This window comes from Gymnodraco acuticeps, unplaced genomic scaffold, assembly GCF_902827175.1.
Source record: "Gymnodraco acuticeps unplaced genomic scaffold, fGymAcu1.1, whole genome shotgun sequence".
Classification (NCBI taxonomy): domain Eukaryota; kingdom Metazoa; phylum Chordata; class Actinopteri; order Perciformes; family Bathydraconidae; genus Gymnodraco; species Gymnodraco acuticeps.
Window position 1 is genome coordinate 3765756 of NW_022990947.1, and position 20535 is coordinate 3786290.

At 40.8% G+C, this 20535-nt stretch overlaps 2 protein-coding genes across 14 annotated transcripts in view; one reads left to right on the forward strand and one right to left on the reverse strand.

Moving 5' to 3' along the window:
• Positions 1 to 15781, reverse strand: part of frmd3 (FERM domain containing 3) — a 61381-nt gene extending 45600 nt beyond the window's left edge. For all 5 annotated transcript variants that reach the window (XM_034234872.1, XM_034234869.1, XM_034234871.1 and 2 more), the window contains exon 1: positions 15380 to 15781. In XM_034234872.1, coding sequence (XP_034090763.1) covers positions 15380 to 15484 — 105 coding nt within the window. In that variant the 5' untranslated portion in view covers positions 15485 to 15781. The remainder of the gene's footprint in view (positions 1 to 15379) is intronic.
• Positions 15440 to 20286, forward strand: LOC117558609 (probable gluconokinase). 9 transcript variants are annotated; one of them, XM_034234878.1, is made up of 6 exons: positions 15440 to 15554; positions 16729 to 16789; positions 17345 to 17375; positions 17444 to 17560; positions 18988 to 19031; positions 19537 to 20286. In XM_034234878.1, exons 2-6 carry the CDS (start codon positions 16752 to 16754, stop codon positions 19901 to 19903), a joined length of 597 nt encoding a protein of 198 aa, XP_034090769.1. In that variant the 5' UTR covers positions 15440 to 15554; positions 16729 to 16751; the 3' UTR covers positions 19904 to 20286. The 9 variants fall into 9 exon arrangements, with proteins under 9 accessions (XP_034090769.1, XP_034090772.1, XP_034090766.1 ...); XM_034234881.1 differs by lacking the exon at positions 15440 to 15554 and adding an exon at positions 16314 to 16452 and having other exon boundaries at positions 17474 to 17560; XM_034234875.1 differs by lacking the exon at positions 15440 to 15554 and adding an exon at positions 16318 to 16595.
• The last annotated feature ends 249 nt before the right edge of the window (positions 20287 to 20535 follow it).

Sequence of the window (20535 nt, forward strand, 5' to 3'; positions counted from 1 at the left end):
GACGTTAGGGAGGACCTTGAGGTCGAGCCCATCCCATCGACGTCTCGCAGCACGTACCGAAGCCAAACAGAGAAGCTACGATCAAGGTCAGGCCTGCCAATCGCAGGCTCTGGCCCCGTCCTTCCTGCCCTGTGCATTATATGCAAGATGAAGGAGAAAATGATCATCAAAGCAGGCAAGCGACAAAGGGATCAACTGTGTAAGGCTGAAACATTAAAAGCAGGTAAGCAAACCCCCTCCCCCACCCACACACACACTACACACACACACACACACACATTCTCTGTGGTTGAATAACTGAAAGGTACAATTATGTGTGAGAGATACGTCAACAAACTCATTGAGTTGTCCTTTTTTTCCGTTTAGGCAAATTGCAGAAAGCTGCTGAGAAGAAAGATGACCAAAGTGTTGACCAGCAGGCAAGGAAGTGATTTTGCGTGCTGACAAGAAGTTATTTTCCAGGCTCCTCATCCTTGGCCAGAGCAGGAAAATTGAAATGAGGGAAATTCTGTCATATTCCTTGGGAACTGTGTCATATCCATTAGCAAGTGCTGATGGTTCACTTGCCAAAACAAACAAATCAGCTCTCATGGATCTATTGCAGAGCAAAGGTGGAGAGTGCTTGGTTGACAAAGTTCCAATAGGTGGTGCCATTCTTTTTGATGGCATGGCAGTCATGCAGGCCATGCCATCCAGACCAGCAACATTTGGAGAGCTTGCAGAGACCATACTGCAGAGCATACTCCAACTTGCTTTGCATCACAAGTGTACACGCATTGATTTTGTCACTGACCGGTATCCACCCATCAGCATCAAAAGCCTAGAACGGTCCCGTAGAGCTAATGCAGGGTCACAACTAATAACGATCTTCAGCCCAGATCAGAGAACTCCAACCCAGTGGAAGAAGTTTCTCTCTGACGGAAAAAATAAGGAAGCACTGGCCGAATTCCTTTATGTGGCATGGACACATGCAGACCTCACAACAGTGGGTAAAAACCTCAGCTTGTACATTGCCCATCAAAATCAATGCCACTGTGTAACTGTCATGGAGGGTGTACAGTCTGTTGATGTTGTTGAAGACCTGCAGTGTGATCATGAGGAATGTGACACACGGGTGTTTTTACATGCCCAACATGCTGCACAGGAGCACAAAGCTGTCATCATCAAGAGCTCGGACACTGATGTGGCAGTCATTGCTGTAAGTCTGCAGGCAGATTTGCCATGCAGCTTATATGTGTTCACAGGGACTGGCAACAGGACACGGATCATTGACATTGCCATGGTGTCATCAGCTCTCGGAACCAGTGTGTGTTCAGCCTTGATTGGAATTCACACGTTCTCTGGGTGTGACTCCACAAGCGCTTTCTATGGCAAAGGCAAAATAAAGTCATTTGCTGTTGCATGTGAGAAAGATGACTATCTTAAGGCTTTCAGAAGTTTAGGTACTAACTTTGACTTGGAGCAATCAACATTTGCACTTCTTTGCCGGTATGTATGTCACCTGTATGATCAGCCAGCAGCCGAACATGTAAATGATGCTAGGTACAAGGCTTTCTGTATGGCATCATCGGCCTTGCCAGAATTAAGCATTCCCCCTACTCATGATGCCCTCCATCAGCACTGCAAAAGGGCAAATTACCAGGCAGCAATAATGAGGTCCTGTCTCAAAAGAGAAATGAATGCTCCATCACCTGCTGGATATGGTTGGGAAATAGAGGATGGGAACTTACACGTCACCTGGATGACAAGAAATCCTGCCCCTGACAGTGTGTTGCATGTGATACACTGCAGCTGCAAAGAGTCTGCCTGTGAGAAAGGCAGATGTTCATGCTTCTCTGCAGGACTCTGTTGCACAGACTTATGTCGTTGCTCAAATTGTGCAAATAAAAAAGAAACAGAGGAAGAGAACGATGACTGCCCTGACACTGACAGTGAGGAATAGGAATAAAAGAGCCTTCTTTCCATCTTTCTTAAGCTCTTTTCTGTTCTTTTGGTTTTAGTGCCTGGCCGACGCGCTCACACATCACTCATAGATACGTTTGTTTTTGGTACTAGAACAGAGTATAATCAGCAGGACTCTTTTAACCAGCTGAGGCAATCACAGCACCAATCAGCCGCTCCGCCCAGCCTGACACCAATCAATTATACTACATTACATGTCCTTCTACTGTTTTCTATGTCATACCTTTTATATTTGTAATAAATCTCGTTTTTATGGTTCATCAGTGTTGTTTTCATTTGTGGAGGGATGAATGAGTAAATAAATGAATCAATGGACATTGGTATAAGTAAGGCAAGGCAAGTTTATTTATATAGCACTTTTCAACACAAGGCAATTCAAAGTGTTTTACAAAAAATTAAAGACATTAAGAAAATGGCATTTAAAATCAGTCATTCAAAAGAAAAGCTAATAAAAGAAACATTAAAAGAAAAAATACATGGATAAAAGTTACAGTGCAGTCTAAGATATGAATAGTTCAATTAAAAGCAGCAACAAAAAGAAAAGTCTTCAGCCTGGAAGTACTGCATTTTATTGATCTAAATTACTTAACGTAACAAGTTAACCTTCTTCTTGGACGCAGAAATCAAGTCATGTTTATTTTAAGAGTGCATTTAACGTGTACAGGGTAACAACAGACAGACAAAAAGTCCTCAGTCTAATGGAATAATCCCAATGAACCTAGCGATGTGAACATGGCAGTCCAGGAATGATAGTTTGATAAATATGAGTTTGATATACTTTATTAATCCCCGTGGGGAAATTGTTTGTAGCTGGAGTTGGCTGATAAACGCTGCTAGTCAATGTTGATTCGATGGTCAACTCTGTTCCCAGATAGTAAAACCTCTCACAAATACCGCGTATATAACGCAAATACCTCGGACTTAGTGATGTATTAAGACATATGACAAAACATGACATAAAACAAGCATACAGCACTGTTTAGAATCCATTTGGTCTGGTTTAGCGTAACCATGGCGGCCGCCATCTTTCACTTCTGTTGACAATATGCAGCTACCCAATTGGTGTAGCACGATCACGTGACGAACCGTGGCACGACTTTGGACCAAGATATTATTACGCTTCGAAGGGTCTAGTTCAGCCAATAATTACGTGCCTAGAAGAATTGGCAGGAATTTTAGCGACGATATTTTTTTTGGTGGATAAGCATGACTTGTTCTTTTTTATGAACTAAAGATTGTGTAGTTTCACTTCTGTGGAGCGGGTTGAAACGATAACAGGGTTCACCTTATGGCCTATTAGGAGGACGCCCAATTGGCTAGTTGCACAAGATGGCGTCTATCAATCAACTTCCGGCGGCTGGGTGTGCGGTTGTAAACTTCCGGTCTATAGTAGAGCGGTAGAGAGAAGAGCGATAGATAGCGTATAGATATTATATAGGCACTATTTTACACTCGATGTCTCCAAGACCTACCGAAGGTTAACATCAGTGATGTACATCGGCTGGTACAAGCGGCAGGCTCAGCCCCGAGGAGCAAAAGAGAAAAGGGGTTCAAGATGTAGCTACATATCCAGCTACGTCGATAATTATGAAGGTAAATGACAAACAAAGCTGTAGTTACTGGCTAACTTTGACAAATTGACAGTGTTGATACAGTGTAAAGCGTTTTAATGATGTACTATTACGTTTTTTTGGATAACATGAATGATATCCAATTCCCCACAGTTTCAAACAAAGAACTACCTTCAGGGAGAGTGAGCATCAGGGCTAGCTGTTACAGGTCCATGAGAAAGCATGAAAAGCCTCACGATCTCAGAGTAGGGAGGAAAATAAAAAGTGTTAATCGGTTCAAAGCCTCAATCAGGTTCATGTTCTGGGGTTTTCATGTAGCTAGAGTAGGTAACCTCTGATTTAGGATTCAAATAAGCCCAGCTAGCTGACGTGTTGCAACAGATTACATAGTGACAATACATTTGCTCACATCAACTGGTAGCTAGCTATGTGTGTGTAGCATGAAGGGGCTACAGATTTATTTTCGTTTTGTAACCCTCTCGTGTAAAATGATAAATACATTAGCTAAACCCAAACTTAGCTTTCATCAAAGATTCTTAATGAGAGGTTGAAAACCGTCTCTGCTTTTATGGAAACCCCAGAAACTGTTTCTGACGGCTGCTGTTCTTTACTGTATGGTTAGTATAATCCATGTAGGGTCCAATTATTTGTATTGGCCAGAGTTCGGTAAGTGCTGGTTTTGTACCCTACATCTATGTTAAGCTGTTCAACGTTCTACTAACACTATTTGATGTAGTTATAATATAAGATAATACATTGAGAGAGCTGAGACAGGCTATACAAGCGTATCTGTTTGAATGTCCTCAAATTACAGTATTCCAAACAGCAGAACTTCTGTGTATGTGATGTGACTGACAACCTGACATGGTTTAGCCTTTTCCCACACCTATTACTTGCCTGATCAGCCTGCTCTCAGCTTTCTCATTTGTCTGTGTTGTATTGAAGCAGTGTCCTAAATGTAAAATGACTGACATTTTGTTTTAAGAACTGCTCACCTGTGGAGATTGCAGTGGCAAAGTGTTCCTGTGTAGCTGGAACAGCACTCTGCAACCACAATGTTGCACTGCTGTTCCAGACCGCACACTACTCCACACTCAACCTGGCTGCTGTCCCCCCTGTCCTCAGCTGCACTGAAACAGAGCAGCGATGACACAAGCCAAGAACCATGGTAAGTACAGTATGTGTTCACTACCAATCCACGGTTTAATGAGTATTTCCTTTGTGCCAAGAGCTGATTTAGTATGTTGCATCAACGACCTTTTCAATTAATTTGACAATTTTTTTGTGTAATTAATATGGTGTGAAACCAGGCAGAGTGAGTGACATGGTGTTCACTTCCACTAAGCCAAAGCAGTTTACAGTTGCTGACGGTGTAAGGTAATATCTATTGTCCTAAGTAATTGTATGTAGCCTGCTACAACTTTGTGATTGTTGTCTGAGTGTAACATTTTTCTTAAAGTCCTAATTATCATATAAACATGTTCAAAGGAGTACACGTTACAAGGCCGTGCGGGGGGAGCTGCCAGACCCAGATGTCCTCAAAGTCAGCGAGGCATACAAGGACTTCTCAGCAGACATCGCACCACGAAAAAAAAAACGAATGGCTCACTACTCAACTCAACGACTAACACTCTTTCAGAGTATTCAGAGGATATGTTGGAAATGCACACATTATATATATTTTTTGCATCTACTTTCTGGATATTGTACATCTGTTCATCTGTTATATAAACTAGCATTACTTAAATAGGCAGAGACTAATTGAAATGTTTAAATATGTATTTTTCCCCCCGATATAACATCAACCTGTAAACGTTTATTAAATTAATCTGTAAAATGTTATCATATTGTGGATTTATTAAATTATGTATTTTCCTTTGTTATTTATGTGTGCGTTTGTTTTGAGGATATAATTCATTAGTACCTAAACATAGTATGGTATAACTGCTTTTTGTAATGAAATACACAATTGGTTTGGGAGCAAGAAATCTTTTAATCGTTGTTGCCCAGGCTTGCCGAAATGAATGGAAACTTATCTCCCGATAATAACATTCTGTAACTTGCTGCTGTTAAATACCATCAAACTATGTGCAATATGTGCTTTATGTGCAATATATACTTTATATACATATGCCATCTTTAATAACTGTAATATATACTGGGCTGCTAAATCCTAAGAACTGCTACAGGATTTGATTTGTAGATTTGATTTGTTTTTGATCTGTATTTTTGAAAATTATGTAACTTTTTATCTTTTTTTTAGCATATTGTTTATTATATTATAACTTAGTACTTTTTAACGCATGTAAGATATTCAACACTAAGCTGTCTGTGGCCCTTTCCTGCTGTAACGCTGCAAATGTCCCCTCTGTGGGACTAAAAGTATTCTGATTCTGATAACGGGACGAATTTGTACAAAGGGGCACACAGCAATGTAGTGCCGACTTTCTTACACACTGGAAGGCCAATCGCTTTTCTTTACCCCGAAATCCGCTCTCGGTGTGACATAACAAACTGTCAAGCTGTCAAAACTCTGTACTCAAACCGGAAGTACTCAGCCGCACACCCAGCCGCCGGAAGTTGATAGACGCCATCTTGTGCACAGAGCCTATGTGACCTTTGTTACACCGCCACAGCAACACAGCATGTCCCTATTGGCTGGTTCAGGTTTACTGTTATATCACTGTGACACAAGTAAGCATTACATCAAGAGAGTGTCTCTGTGGGTGTAGCTGTGATGGTCTGTGTCTCCATGCTCGCCAGCCTGTGTGTGTGTGTATCTTTAGGATTTTAGCTGAACTGTGACAACAGTGTTACTAAGCTGTTAAATCTGAAAAACAAACAGACACACTTGGAGTGAGCAGAACAATAAAAGAAACAGGATGAAAACTGCCACGATGTGAGCTGTTACTTGCCAGATCATCAAACGACACCTTTCCTCTGTCTGGTCAATGCTTGTGGGTAGAAGAGAGACGAACTGACGCCAAGAAAGAAGACCAGACAGAGTGAACCAGGGCCAAACAGAGAGAAAAGAGAGAGTTGGCAAAGATAGAGCTAAAAAAAGATCAAATATAAAGCAAGACTGGAAGATTGACTAAGTCTGCCAGAGAGGACGAGATATAAAAAAGAGTCTTAGTCATGTCCAACAAGGGCTGAATACATATTTTATATATCCAAAGGCTGGGCATAAAAAATTAACCCGGTCATCCTGTCTCTACATGATCTCACCTAATGACGGCAAAGTGCTGCTCTCTCTGCCCCGCTTGAACACACAGACACATACACACACTTTAAATATAGCCTCCGTGTAGAGTGTATTCAGTTTAGCAGTAGCAAAGTGCACTTTGACGTGTATGTTCGAGTGTGTCTATCCGTCCTCCACAACACAACCTCCAGAGCCGGCCGAGTCCAGGCGAAGAAAAAATCTATTGCATATTCAAAACAACATCTGGTAAACCTACGGAAGTCAAATCAGTTTTGAAATACATCAGACTCATAATCTCACTTAACCCCATCTATAATATTGAAAATATTAGTTCATGTCATACAAATTGATCATGAACATAGTATTTCTCTAACTCTAGATACTTATACAACTGTCAAAAATGTTTATTCATCCAGATGGACAAAAGAGTCTTTGAGGATTATGGAAATACTTTTGCAATTGTGGAACGTCATTCAAAAACAGTTTGGGTTTTTCACAAATCACCAAGGATTTATCTTTCAGTAAAACAGATGCTAAGTAACTCCATTGCAATTATACGAAAGAAGAACAAAGGAGGATGGATCAAATTGAAACAAGTGTTCCCCCTGTGAAAGGATGGAGGTTACCAATAAAATAAACAGACATTATATTTTCTGTTAAAATTAGCTATTACTATACAAGGTGTTAATCTCTTTTCTAAATGAGATGGTATATGCCATAGTATTGTTAGTTATAGTCTAAAGCAGGTGAATGATCTGTTCTGATCATGTCTCTGTGGCTGTTACAAGTCAAGCACTAGGACCCTGGGTGCCCTGGCCCAGTTAAACACCGCTTGTTGTTTAATTAATATGCATGCCAGCTTAATTATGACTGGTCCTTATCGTCTCATTTCATGACACAGCATACCTAATTGGCTGAGCTAAAATGCTGTGAGGGGAAAGTGCGTTAAACTTCTGCAATGCCTGTGTGAAGATACCACACACACACATTTCTATCTGCACACACAGGAAGGAAGAAAAGGAGAGTAAGAAAAAAGGAATTGCCCCTCTTTACATCGACAATAACCAATTTAAAAGCAGTGAATGCCTTTACGACAAATGCGACACAAATGTGTGGCTTTCATCTGTTGTCACTCTTCAGGGAAACAGGGATTTACCACTTAATACCAATTTGTTGTTTATTTACCAATTGAGTGAGTATGGAGGTCTTCATGCACGTGTGACAACATTGTCCTCCCATTCTCGACAGTGACAACACTTCTGAAGCCAGTTTCTGTTTACCACCAATTACTGTACCCCCAATCAAACAGGATCGATTCAGAGGCTTGACCAGGATGCAACAGAGACAGATCAATGTGCAGGAAACAGGGGAGGGGAAAGCAATGCAGAGGATCCGTGTAGAGCATAAGGACTGAGTTTAAACCTCTTCTTTTTCCAAGGGATTCAGAAACACATTTGTTTCTATATGTATTATGTTTCTATGCACTCCTATTTTCCTTAAATACATTCATGGTTGGAAATCCAACATGATGTTTACCCACATCTCCATGACCATGCAATTAAAATATTCTAAATGTCTTGCCTATTTTATACATTTTTCACAAACACTCGACCTGTTGTATTGGTTATCTTTGGAAACGTTGGAACTCTTCTAGAAAATAAAATAAAGTTGTATGGGCTCCTTCAATGATTTCCTGCACAGCATGCGGTTGTAATGATAAATAAGTTGGCTTTAAAAGGATGTTTTTGATCATTAAATGATTAGACTGCTATGGAAAAAGGGAAAGCTGGGATATTAATATCTTAAAACAGATTTTAAAAGTAAGTTATAGAGGCAGGACACAAATACAAATTATCCTCTGAAGCTACACCGACTTTAAGATTGGAAGAGAGAAGCGGCCGATCAAACACTTCCAGTCAGGCAGATGAATTATGGAAGTAATCCAATTTATATTAAGGAGAGAAACCTTTGGAACAAGATGCTTACCCTCAACACCACCATCCCTCTTTTGAATAGCCTCCTACCATCAAACCATTCCTCAGTAAATGTTTAGTAAATCCAGGCAGCCTTTGTTTTATACCTGAGAGTAGGAATTGAGAGAGGCAGTGTGAAGAGACGGGAAATAATGTCGTATATCAGAGTGAAACCCTCGAAGCTCCAGTGTAGTATTGATCTCATGATGAGTTGCACAACAGACAATGCTAAGTTTAACCTCTTCTACCACTGACCTACAACAGTAATGGACTCTTGCCTGGAGCTACAGACTCAGCAATACTGACGCATGGCTCCATCGGGGACACTGCCGGTCTGTTAAATCCACAACTTTGGTTCTGGAATATCTGTGTTATACGTACTGACTTCGGTGATCACCAGACTTTTCCTCCAGTACCAGCATTAGGTACATTTGCGGCATTAAGTGAAATATCTCAACAACTCCACTAGTATGGCCACAGACTTTTAGTATTGTTTAGAAAAACTTGAATATTCCATAACCCCTCCAAACTGATGGCTTTGCCAATTTAGTTTTTTCTAGTAAATGGAGTTATTCTTGCACCTGTTACTATCTTGCGTCTTTGATATGGTATGTACAAGTACATTATTATAAACTATGAATCACTTTCAAACTGCAACCTTCCTTTAAAGTGATCTTTAATCATCTCAGCAGGAATGGTTGATGTTTATTATCAGTGGTTTTCATAGACACAGGATCAAATGTAAAGAGATCGTGTCAGTGTCAGGGCAAGAAGCACTGATCTACTGTAATTTACGGTTTCATATTATAAATGTTACAGTTTTAACCATTTACATATTAAACCTATAATCCTTCCAGTCCCTGTGAGCAGCACTCAGAACGCTCACTGTGACCTTGTCCCAGTGTGGAAAGAGAAACCATTTACCTTATCATCTCCTGCAATGCTGCAGAGATCACATACACACATATTCAAGCACAAAGGCATGCACAAATTAACACACATGATATAAAACACGTCATGTGCACCCGCAGTCATGGCTGGCCACACAGCAAGCTTAGAAGTGGAGCCATAAATCTTCGATATATGGAGCAGAACCAGTTTCTATTATAATGGATCTCCATCACTCACAGGAGGGCCGGAGAGAGAAAGTGTGATGATGGTGGCACGACTGTAACACTTCTGTTAGGAGTGTGTGCACTAGGTGGCTGCATTATAACAGATGTCTTATCTTCACAGCACATTTTGTAGCAAATTAACAAACAATCCATGATAAAATAAAAGAGAGAATGTAGCTAAGAGTGAGTATGAATCTTTTATAACGTGTGTGTTTGCATATTCCCATGTGTTTGTGACAAATTAAAGTGTTTTGTCTGTGTGTGTGTGTGTGTGTGTGTGTGTGTGTGTGTGTGTGTGTGTGTGTGTGTGTGCGTGTGTGTGTGTGTGTGTGTGTGTGTGTGTGTGTGTGTGTGTGTGTGTGTGTGTGTGTGTGTGTGTGTGTGTGTGTGCGTGTGTGTGTGTGTGTGTGTGTGTGTGTGCAACTCTTCCTCCATGAAAAGGGCTTATTACACCACATGTGCACATTTGTAACCAATGCTTAAAACTTAAAGCAGATTCATTTCTGGTCTACCTTATGCAATATATTAGTTTGAAATCTTCTTTTACAAAACATTGCTTACTTGTAGAAATAATGGTCAAATAAGGGGAGTAAATGCCACACTATTAACTCACATAAATATTTTTGACAAATGACCATGTGTTCTCCGCCTATATAAATCCATATGTGCATTACTTCAACACCAACCTGAACAACTAAGCCTAGATGTCCGATATGTGCATAGAAATATCTCCTTCTCAATGTGTGTCACCCAGCATGGTGATAGTGAGTAAGGAGCCTGTCCTTCGCAGGGATCATCTGGTGCTGAAGCGTCCTCGAGCAAGATATTGAATATCAATCAGCTCCGTGAGTGACCTCTGACCTCGTCGATGTGCTTAATTTTTCTGACAATGTCTATGTCTTTGTAGAATCTTTCCACAAAAAATTATTGATTAACTCTTTCCTGTTTTCTACCAGCTGTCTTGCTTTTTTTCCAAATCTGCTAGTCCCTTAAATCTGTCACATATTTTAATCTTATGAATCTGGTTTTCTGCAGCCACTCCACATCATTTCCTCTGGTCTTTCCTACACCCTGTTGATTTGCTGCCGTCATCCTATGAGCCCATGAAATGTGACCAAGCATGTCATCTTATATTTTGTCTTATCTGCCATCTCTCTGCCTCTCACCCTCATCCATTTCTTTTGAAGTTTCCCTCCCTCCCTTTCCCTCCCTCCCTCCCTTCTACCCCGCCGTCTCATGTGTGTCTGCCTCCTCTCAGTAGCGAGCACAAGTCAGAAAAAGGATTATTTCTCTTTAGTCATCTTCGGAGGAGCATCAAAGAGGCACCGGCAAGCGGGATAAGAATAGAAAAAATTGATACTATTTATAACTTGTTTCAAAGAATGCCTACCGGCCGAAACAATAGTACTGCATCAGCAACGCTTACACCTCTGCACCTCTGTGTACGCACACACACACACACACACACACACACACACACACACACACACACACACACACAAACACACACACACACACACACACACACACACACACACACACACACACACACACACACACACACACACACACCTCCTTGACCGAGGAAAAGGCAGATGCAGTGAAAAACAATACGAGCCCCATGTGCTTCTTTAAATAGACTCTGATGTATTGATAAGGTGACTTCTACAAGAATAGAAACAGAGCAATCAGCAGGATATATTTCAAGTTCAACTCATTCCAAGCTATTCCAGAGCCATGCAGTTATTTCTTGCTTAAGTACGGCAAGTTATTGTCGGTGATTGCAGAACTTTGGCTCAGTCGCTTCTTTTAAATATTTCATGGAAGTGAGCCATGGCTACCTCAACCTCCAAACACACACATATATATATGGACACACATACACACACTCGTAGCGCATCGATGACAGCTGACTGATGTCGGCCTCATGAAGAACAGTGATCTCCCTTAATTATACATGATGTGTCACAGAGAAGGAGGAGGGAGGTAGGAAAGAGATAGAGAGGAGGGAGGGAGGAGATATAGATGAGAGTTGTAAAAATAGAAAAAGGTGAAAAGAGTAAATACAAAGCGGAAAGTGGAGCAGAGAATAAGTGGGGTGAAATACCGGGTGTAGAGGAAGGGAGGGACGAGAGGAGAAAGAGGAGAAGGAGAGTGAATGATGAAGAGGAGAGGAGCTGAAGGCAGAGGAGGTCACTGTGTATTGATCTAAACGTGTCTCCCCTGCAGCAGGTCTGACTTAACATTACCACTGAACATGAGAGCAGCAGGCTGGACACATTCAACCTGCTGGGCTGTAGACACACACACACACACACACACACACACACACACACACACACACACACACACACACCCTCTCCTACCTGCCTTCAATTCTGCTGTCTTAGAGTTGCAGTAAACAACTTAAAAATAATTATATTCCACACTTGGCTGTCACAGAGTCCCAAGACCCAGAACTGGAAATATTTTTAGAACAGTGTATGCATACACTTTTTTTATTTACTGATAGAGAAATTACAACCAGCTACAAAAACAATAATGAATTTTCTACTGCCTTTAAAATAATCACACTTATTGTGTTTTTTCCAGATCTTTCAAAGTCTTAATTTCATCAGTATATCCATGTGGTACCAATCATTGTGCCCTATCAGGTCTGACTCCTTGAAGGAAAGTTCAAAGAAGTTAGGGCAACAAAGATAAGGTAAATAAAACTACTTGTGATGCATTAGTTCAAAGCACACTTTAAAAACCCTTTTATCCCATTATTTTGTATGATGGCTCTGGCGCTGTCTTTGGCATCTCGTCCTGACCTACATATTCAGCACAATGCAGAGAAGCAGAAAAGACAAAATAAGAGATAACGCTGACAGAAAATTAGAGATGGAAGTCAGTGTAGAGTGGAAAGAGGAGAAGTGCTGTTGTTGAGCAGCAGAAGTGTGGCATGAGGAGCACAGGATGTCATGAAATATGTAGGAAGGAGCCGCTCAGCGCCGGAACACAAAGCCATTAAAGAAAGCCTGGAAAATGCAGTCAGCTAGAAATATAAATGTTCATTTCCTTATCGTGCAGTGACATACAGACACACAGCTAAAAGCACATACACACTTGCACAATCTTGGACTCTTAGTGAAAAGCCACACTCTAATGTTCTCAGAAATGGACACAGAGTTTAACACACTTTAGTGCTCTTAAAGACACGAGCGTGCAGGTTTACATGCATGAGAGAACGTCACAACACAAAGAACCACAAGCTCTCTACGCCTGCTTCCCTCTCAGTGCACATGGTGTTCTGTAAATCATTGATTGGGTACATGTAGGAGATCAGTGAGACAGTTAGTTTGACATGCAGCGAGTGTTTTCTGTGTTTCAGGGTCGGACAACAGGGCCGAAGCAGCTGGAAACTTCTTCTGAAGGCAGCTTCACTCACTGCGCTCTCAACTCTGTAAACTCACTGGATGTCAACAAGCTGGTGCTACTTTTGAGGAATTGGTGCAATGCTGGAGGTAGTAGAACAGCAGCTGTAATATAACAGATATAGCTGTTTAGCTTTGTACATGTTTGTATGGACTGTCCTTCATTAAAAACCTGTATTCTCGATAAATATGCATCATAATTCGGCAGATTCACAGCATTTTACTTGGGCTCTCTGGCAGCAGCCTAAGCCTGTGGGGGAGCTGAGACCACTAGGACCTAATTTGTTAGTTAAACTTTATTTAACTTTGGCAGCCGAAATTGTTTTCAATATTAGATGAAGGAGAAAGGAGAAATGCAAGTTTTTGGCCGAACTTCAGTTTTATCGTGGTTGTTTGTGCATCAGTTCTTTGTTAGTTTAGGTTAATCTATAAATCTTCATGTTTGGTCAGAAAGACTGATTGACAGTCATTGCTACTTGATACCAGCAAGGTAGGAAAATTATCTGAAATCAAGCCACATTTTGATTCAAAAATCTGATTCTTCCAACAGTTCAGAGCTCCAGTACTTGGAAGGTAACAACCAAAATGTTACCTTAAACTGATAAAGGAGGAAAGAAAACACCACACCTCTTCGGCTCAAATTCTGATCCTGCTGACTGTAAACTTTTAACAGATGGCAAATCATGACATTGTAAAGTAAATAGACACACCTTCATTCTTCTGCTCAATATATATCTTCATTAATTTTCTACAGTAAGTGTACATGCAAACATTTCACAAAGGCCTCATTTAACCCTTGTGTTGTGTTCGAAAGCTGTTACCGCTCATGGTGTTCGCGGGTCAATTTTGACCCATGATTTATTTCAGTCCAAAACACCCACAAAAAAATACTATCATCCAATATTGTTTTAACTACATCATAACTAACTTATTATGCATTCATAGCCGTAAAATCCTGTTGTAATTGTATTGTATGGCCCCAAAACACATTACACCACATATTGTGCATGTGTGTGTTCAGGTTCAAGTGTTAGTGTACATATTCTTTGAGAAAGGTCGAGTTCCCATGGGGGGAGGGGGGCCAGAGGGATGGGAGACCAGGTGCATGTTGCGAAAACATATTGTTACAGTGGATAAAGGGGGTGGGGCTGGGGTGTCTAAAGTCAAAGATTAATCTTGATTGGGCCAAATTTGACCCGAGTCAACAATTCTGCTGGGTCTTCCCAGACCGAAACACCAAATTATACACTTTTTTTAGAGACCCTCAGACTTGGCTAAAATGTTCAGTTTTGTAGTGTTTATATAGCTGTTGTGGAGGATATCATGAAGCCTTGTTCCGATAAAAAAAACTAGAGCGTAGTTATTATATGATTTTAACTTGAAACGGGTCACGGGAGACTCAAACACAACATTGGGTTAATGGGTCGATAACTGAGACGGATTATGAACAGAATTATTTTTTGGGTCTTGAGATTACTCTGTATTAAATGGACTGTGCAACCTCTCATTTCAAAATAAATGATAGATTCTAAATTGTTTATAAATCCTTGGCTTTAGTTTGACAACGCAGCTTCTCATCAGCTGAGTGCTATACAGGTGACAGGGCCATTGATGATGGTTGGGTGGAAACAACATGAGCCTATAGGCAGACAATAGACATAAAAGCAGATCAGTAAGCACAACTGTCTCTGCACACACTTTCTATGTGCGTGCTGAGGATTCAATCAATAACAACAGCCCTGCATGCCCTCATCACTATCATCACCACACCACACCCAACAGCTCCATCATTTCCTCTGCTATGAATTAAACTTAGTCTTAACTTCACTCAATGCGGCTAACATGTTGCTTGGGCCCAACACATCACTATAGGGTAGGGCTTTTTTCCTCTTTGCTCCATATCTCATATGTGCAGTAGGCTATGGAGCAAAAAGCATGCATCCTTTTCAGTGCATGACAGCAGCATGGGAAGTAGAAATGGTAATGGTAGTGTACAAATGCAATACAATAAGAGGGATAATGAACAATATAGGGTTGTTAAATCGATAGTACTTTAATTCACCCGTATATGTTATCTGCTGCGTCCACGTGATATTTGCAATAACCACAGAGAACAATACATGAGCGTTTGGTCTACCTGGATGCTGCAGGAGATCTCGGAGTCGTCCAGGAGCCGGATCGTGCAGAGGACCTCCTGGTCCAAGGAGCGGATGCTTGGGCTGCGAAACCGGAGCATTTTCATCCTTCTGTCGGGTCTGTTTCAGCTCCTCATGTCAGCGGTTCCACAGACAGAACAGATACGCACACGCGGGGTAGGGGGTACTCGTGCATACACACACTCATACATGCATGCGCCTTGCAGTCAGGTCTTGTCCCCCCTTGTGACGCCCTTGGGAATGAATGAGATGGTAGAGATGGTTGGATGGGTTAGAGAATGGATGTTACAGAGCGGGAGAGAGGAGGGCTTGTATCCTGTCTGCACACTGCTGGATCTACAGGAGGGAGGATAGCTTTCCCCCTTCCTTCTCCTCGCTCTCTTCCTCCCCTTCTCTCTCTCTGACATGCTCAACCTCACCTTTTCTCTCTTTCTAATTTTCATCAAAAAACAACACAGTCACGACCCACGCGTATCATAATAAGTAACTGCCAGGTGCCTGGTAAAAGTATACCTGCCCTGTGCAATTTTGTATTCACTTGGACTTGATGTAATAGTTCACCCACGTTTTAAGGGTGATTTAAACAAGCATGGGGTGATTTTACATAAGGGCCTAACGGTAAAATATGTATGCTGTAATAATTGCACTGCCCTTAACGGGTGCCTCATCATATCTACAGTGGTACAGACTTAATGCCTACATTACCTGTGATATTTTGAGAAATACATATTATCCCATTAAATTATATAATAAGCTGATTTAACCTGTGATCAAAATCACAAACAGCTGTGGTCAAAATTGTATCTGTGAAATTACATGTTATATTCATCTAATAATGATTTCAAAGACATTTTAGCTGCTACGTAATCTGCTCCTTTAAATGCAAACGTTGCCAGCGTGCGTGCTACGTCATCACGTACTTCAGCAAAACAAGCCTGCAGCCGTAGTGGAGGCTTGGAGGATATTTGATCACCTCTTTTACATAAGAATACTGATTAAGCAGACACACCACAAGGAACCTGTGAGGTTTTTTGCTTCAAATGTTTGCTTTTAAGTGAGTTTCCTTCGCTAAACCACAGTAAGCTATTGTTGTTTTAAGAAGTTTACTTATCAAAGCCAGTGAAATATGCTTAGTGGTGGACTACACCTTTGCATGGGTCCTAACATCTACGGAAGCCACGAAAGTTGTTTATTACAGTAGGTTAAATCACGTGAGCACATATTTTATAGACACACGGTTCAATGGTTTAAACATTTAACGGAAGATGTGTAGACCATGCAGAGCTGCAAGTCTTCGGCAGCAGTTCTTAAGGGATTTTTCTGCCTTTAGGTGTCTTAAGGTCTACAGACAGGATGATCTACATCATAATGGGAGTCTCAGGCTGCGGGAAGTATGTATACTGTCTGTTTCTTTTTTCTAGGAGAGCATCTCACATAAGAAGCACATTAAATACAGTTAACTAACATATGACATGTATTGAGTTAAATGTGGGTTAAATATGTTTAAATTCTTTAGAATACTATATAGCATATCAGATTCCACTTAGTGATAACTTGTTGGTGGTTTATCAACTATTAATGTCCCATTACATGATTAACTACAGTACACAGTCAGACATATGTTTCAAGGATGCTGAAGAAAATAGTAAGCTGACTCCATCACAGTAATGTAAGGGGTGCAATCTAACACCAAAATACAATAGTGGAGCTAGTACTCCAAGTACTAATTATTTAATTGTCCAATTTCTTTCGCCATTGATTAATTAATTATTTTGTCTGTATTATATCAGCAAATAGTAACAGATTATCATCACAGTCTCCTAGACACCCAAAGCAATGGCTTCTAACTGCCTGCAAAAAAACGAAAACCTCTAATTGGCCTACTCTAATATAAGGCTTTTTTGCATTGTATCAACTATTTATTTTATGTCGCCTTTTTTTTACAGAAGTGCCTTAGGGGCCTTCCTATCGGAAAAGGTAATTAGATCCATCTGTTATCCTACACACACCTTTGTGTTTCTGCAAACACTATGACATAATAACAGTGCATTCATGTATGTGTATCTACCAATCAGCTGGGCTGGCCTCTGCATGAAGGGGATAGCTTCCATCCACAGGGGAACATTGAGAAGATGGCTCGAAGTGAACCACTTACAGACCAGGTGTGTGTGTGTGTGTGTGTGTGTGTGTGTGTGTGTGTGTGTGTGTGTGTGTGTGTGTGTGTGTGTGTGTGTGTGTGTGTGTGTGTGTGTGTGTGTGTGTGTGTGTGTGTGTGTGTGTGTGTGTCCTTTTTTTCCTGTTTATGGTGACTCTCAAAATAAAGGTAGACCTCTAAACAATTGCCTGGCTACCTGCCAAAGTTGAGTTTACGAGCTAACAGGCATCACGAGCCCTGCAAATATTTGACAGCAGTTTGCTGGTAGCAGTGTGTTTGGTGGCTCATGATAACCTCCCACTCAGACATTTGCTTTGAACTCTGGGAAGGATTGCCCCTGGATCTGTTCTGTCCAGTTCTTTGGCATGTTTTTAAAAAGTACTCAAAACTTGGCAGTTTGAGAATAAATACAAATTTGAGATTACTGCCTGGCTGTAGCTAAAATGTGTCTTTCATGCCAGGATAAGAGTTGGCAGGTTGAGGTTTGGCCTAACCAAACAGGACATTTCCTGTCACCCGAGTTCAACTCTTCATATTAAAGGCACGGCAGTGTATGATATAAAAATTTGACTCTGGATCAGTTGTTATCAAATTAGCACTGATTCTATTTCTGATTTCTGTTTGATCAAATATGTGTTTGTGTTGCCATGCCTGTCTGCCCCATTAGTTATTTTATTTCGTAAGACTCAAGTCTATTAAACAGAAAATATTGGCAGTGAGTTCTGACTTTGAATAATAAGATCCAATATAAACATCACTGACTGCAACTGTGATCACACTTCGATTGAAAAATAAATGTTTTTCATATGCGAGTGTTGTCTTTCTATAGGAGCCATGTCTGTACTTAGTTCAAAACTATTTTGGTGAATTTATGAACCCATCTTCACTGATGACAGGCTTTACCATTACATACTCTGGTCACACTGTGTCTGTGTTGCTTCGTGATACATGGCTTCCCTATCTAAAGGGCAATGATTTACCTGCTCAGTAGCGTTAAAGGGTGAAGCCTGTATCATGTTCATTCAGTGTTTTATTTTCCTCTCGGGGACCTGAACACCTGGGAATCCCTGAATTAAAGTAATGAATACGATATATTTATTTCCTTCCTATAAGCAGCTTTACAATGTAAATGTATCAAATGACAATATTCACGAGAATAATCCCAGGTCCGAAGTTTTTTTAGCAAAATAAAAAGCTACATAAACCCACTGCTACACTACCTTCTCAGCACACAGAAAAACAATTATCATTAACATGTTGATGCATTGAGCAATGAAAGAGTCAGATATTTCTATGTGTGAATACTGGACTTACATTTGTATGGTGGCCAAAAACATGAATCCAAATGCATGTTGTTCCGCAATGGCTTGATGGGTAAAAAAATATTGATCAAAAAGATTAAAAACATTGCTTAAAAAATATTTGTCCCTTCAGGATAGATTACCCTGGCTACTCAAACTACATGAAGTCATTGAGAGGTAAGAACAAACAAACCTTCCATACTCACAGACCATTTGCACATGGACACATTTTTCACTGAAAACACAAAACATACTTTTTTATGACATAAATGGGTTTAAAGAGTGAGAGTGATCTAAACAGAAGAGTAGCGAGGTAAGGATGTGCAGGCTAACTATCAAAGATGGTTTTGAAAATCGAAGTGAAGACCAGAACATGGGGAGAGTCAGTTTGGAAGAGTAAAAAACAGATGAACTGAGTGTGAGGCAAGAGAAGAGGTGGGGAGGGCTTGAAAGTATGCCATCTCTCTCTTAAGACCTCATCAAAGGCTTCCCTGCACTTCCACACATTTATCAGCTTATCCTTGTGTCGCCACTTTTCTCTCTTCACCTCCATTTTCCCGTTAGTTGTTTTTGACCAAGGTTCACTTTTAGTTCATTTTCCACATTGACCAAACATCATTACAGTGTACAAGTCAGCAGTTGTTCCTAATTCCTTCCTTCACAATATGCATTTGTGTCTCAGAGAGAGGAGCTACGGCTCTGATGCCCTGGTGGCGTGCTCTGCCCTGAAGCGTCTGTACAGACAGATCCTGCTCCACGGCTCCAAAGCCTTCCCTTCCTCCGGTCCAGACCAAGATGGCCTGCCTGCCTCCTCTCCTGATGTCTGTTTTCTCTTTCTTTATGGAGACTACGATCTCATTCAGCAGAGGATGGTGGTCCGGAGGGGACATTACATGAAAGCAGATCTGCTGCGTTCACAGTTTGATGTTTTAGAGCCACCGTTGGATAAAGAGAACGTGTTGTCACTGGACATCAGGACGAGCATCACAGACATGGCCATGGAGGTGGAGAAGCACATAGTCAGCCTCAAGTCGTCACCAAGGCCTTAAACACAGACCATATCTAGGTCATACCGAGTGAAGTGGGGGGCGAGTTTTGGTTTTCATCTACTCATTACTGCTTCAGTACAGAATGATCCTGTGGTGCTAAAAACGTTTTAAAACACAGCCACAGTGCCATTCCAGTATATTCCTGCTTTATTTTGATATTAAAGGGTTTGAATCTGACCATTTTTTGGGGTGAAAAATGATCTTCCAATAGTGTGCCAAAAAAGAAAAAGGCCAGTCGTGGATATGAACTACAGTATTTTGAACTCAAGAGCAGAACTGTGAAAGTATTGTAAATATTTGCACTGTAAAGACACACTGCTTCAGCCATTTTGTTGTGAAAAATGGAGAGACTACTTGACTTCAATAAAACATGTAACATGCTTTTCTGGAGTTTGGAACTTGGCATTAGTTGCAGGCGATTGCAGATCATGTTTTTATTTGATTTCATCCGTCACACCACCTTTCATGCACTGACATCGCCTGCCAAATGCACCAAATAATCTTAAAGTACAATCTTGACACCAAATTCGACAAAGTACAACAGTAAAATGGATTCAGAGTTAAACATGAACTGCTACTCACTGTCCTCTGACCACAGGTTGAAACCACACTAAAGGTCAGATCAGGTCAAG

Excerpts from the sequence above, each read along its gene's own strand:
- LOC117558609 (XM_034234878.1), top strand. The coding sequence starts at position 16,752 with ATGATCTACATCATAATGGGAGTCTCAGGCTGCGGGAA. Across the intron at positions 16,790-17,344 it reads GGAGTCTCAGGCTGCGGGAA|AAGTGCCTTAGGGGCCTTCC; the intron begins GTATGTATACTG and ends TTTTTTTTACAG. Across the intron at positions 17,376-17,443 it reads GGGCCTTCCTATCGGAAAAG|TGCATTCATGTATGTGTATC; the intron begins GTAATTAGATCC and ends ACATAATAACAG.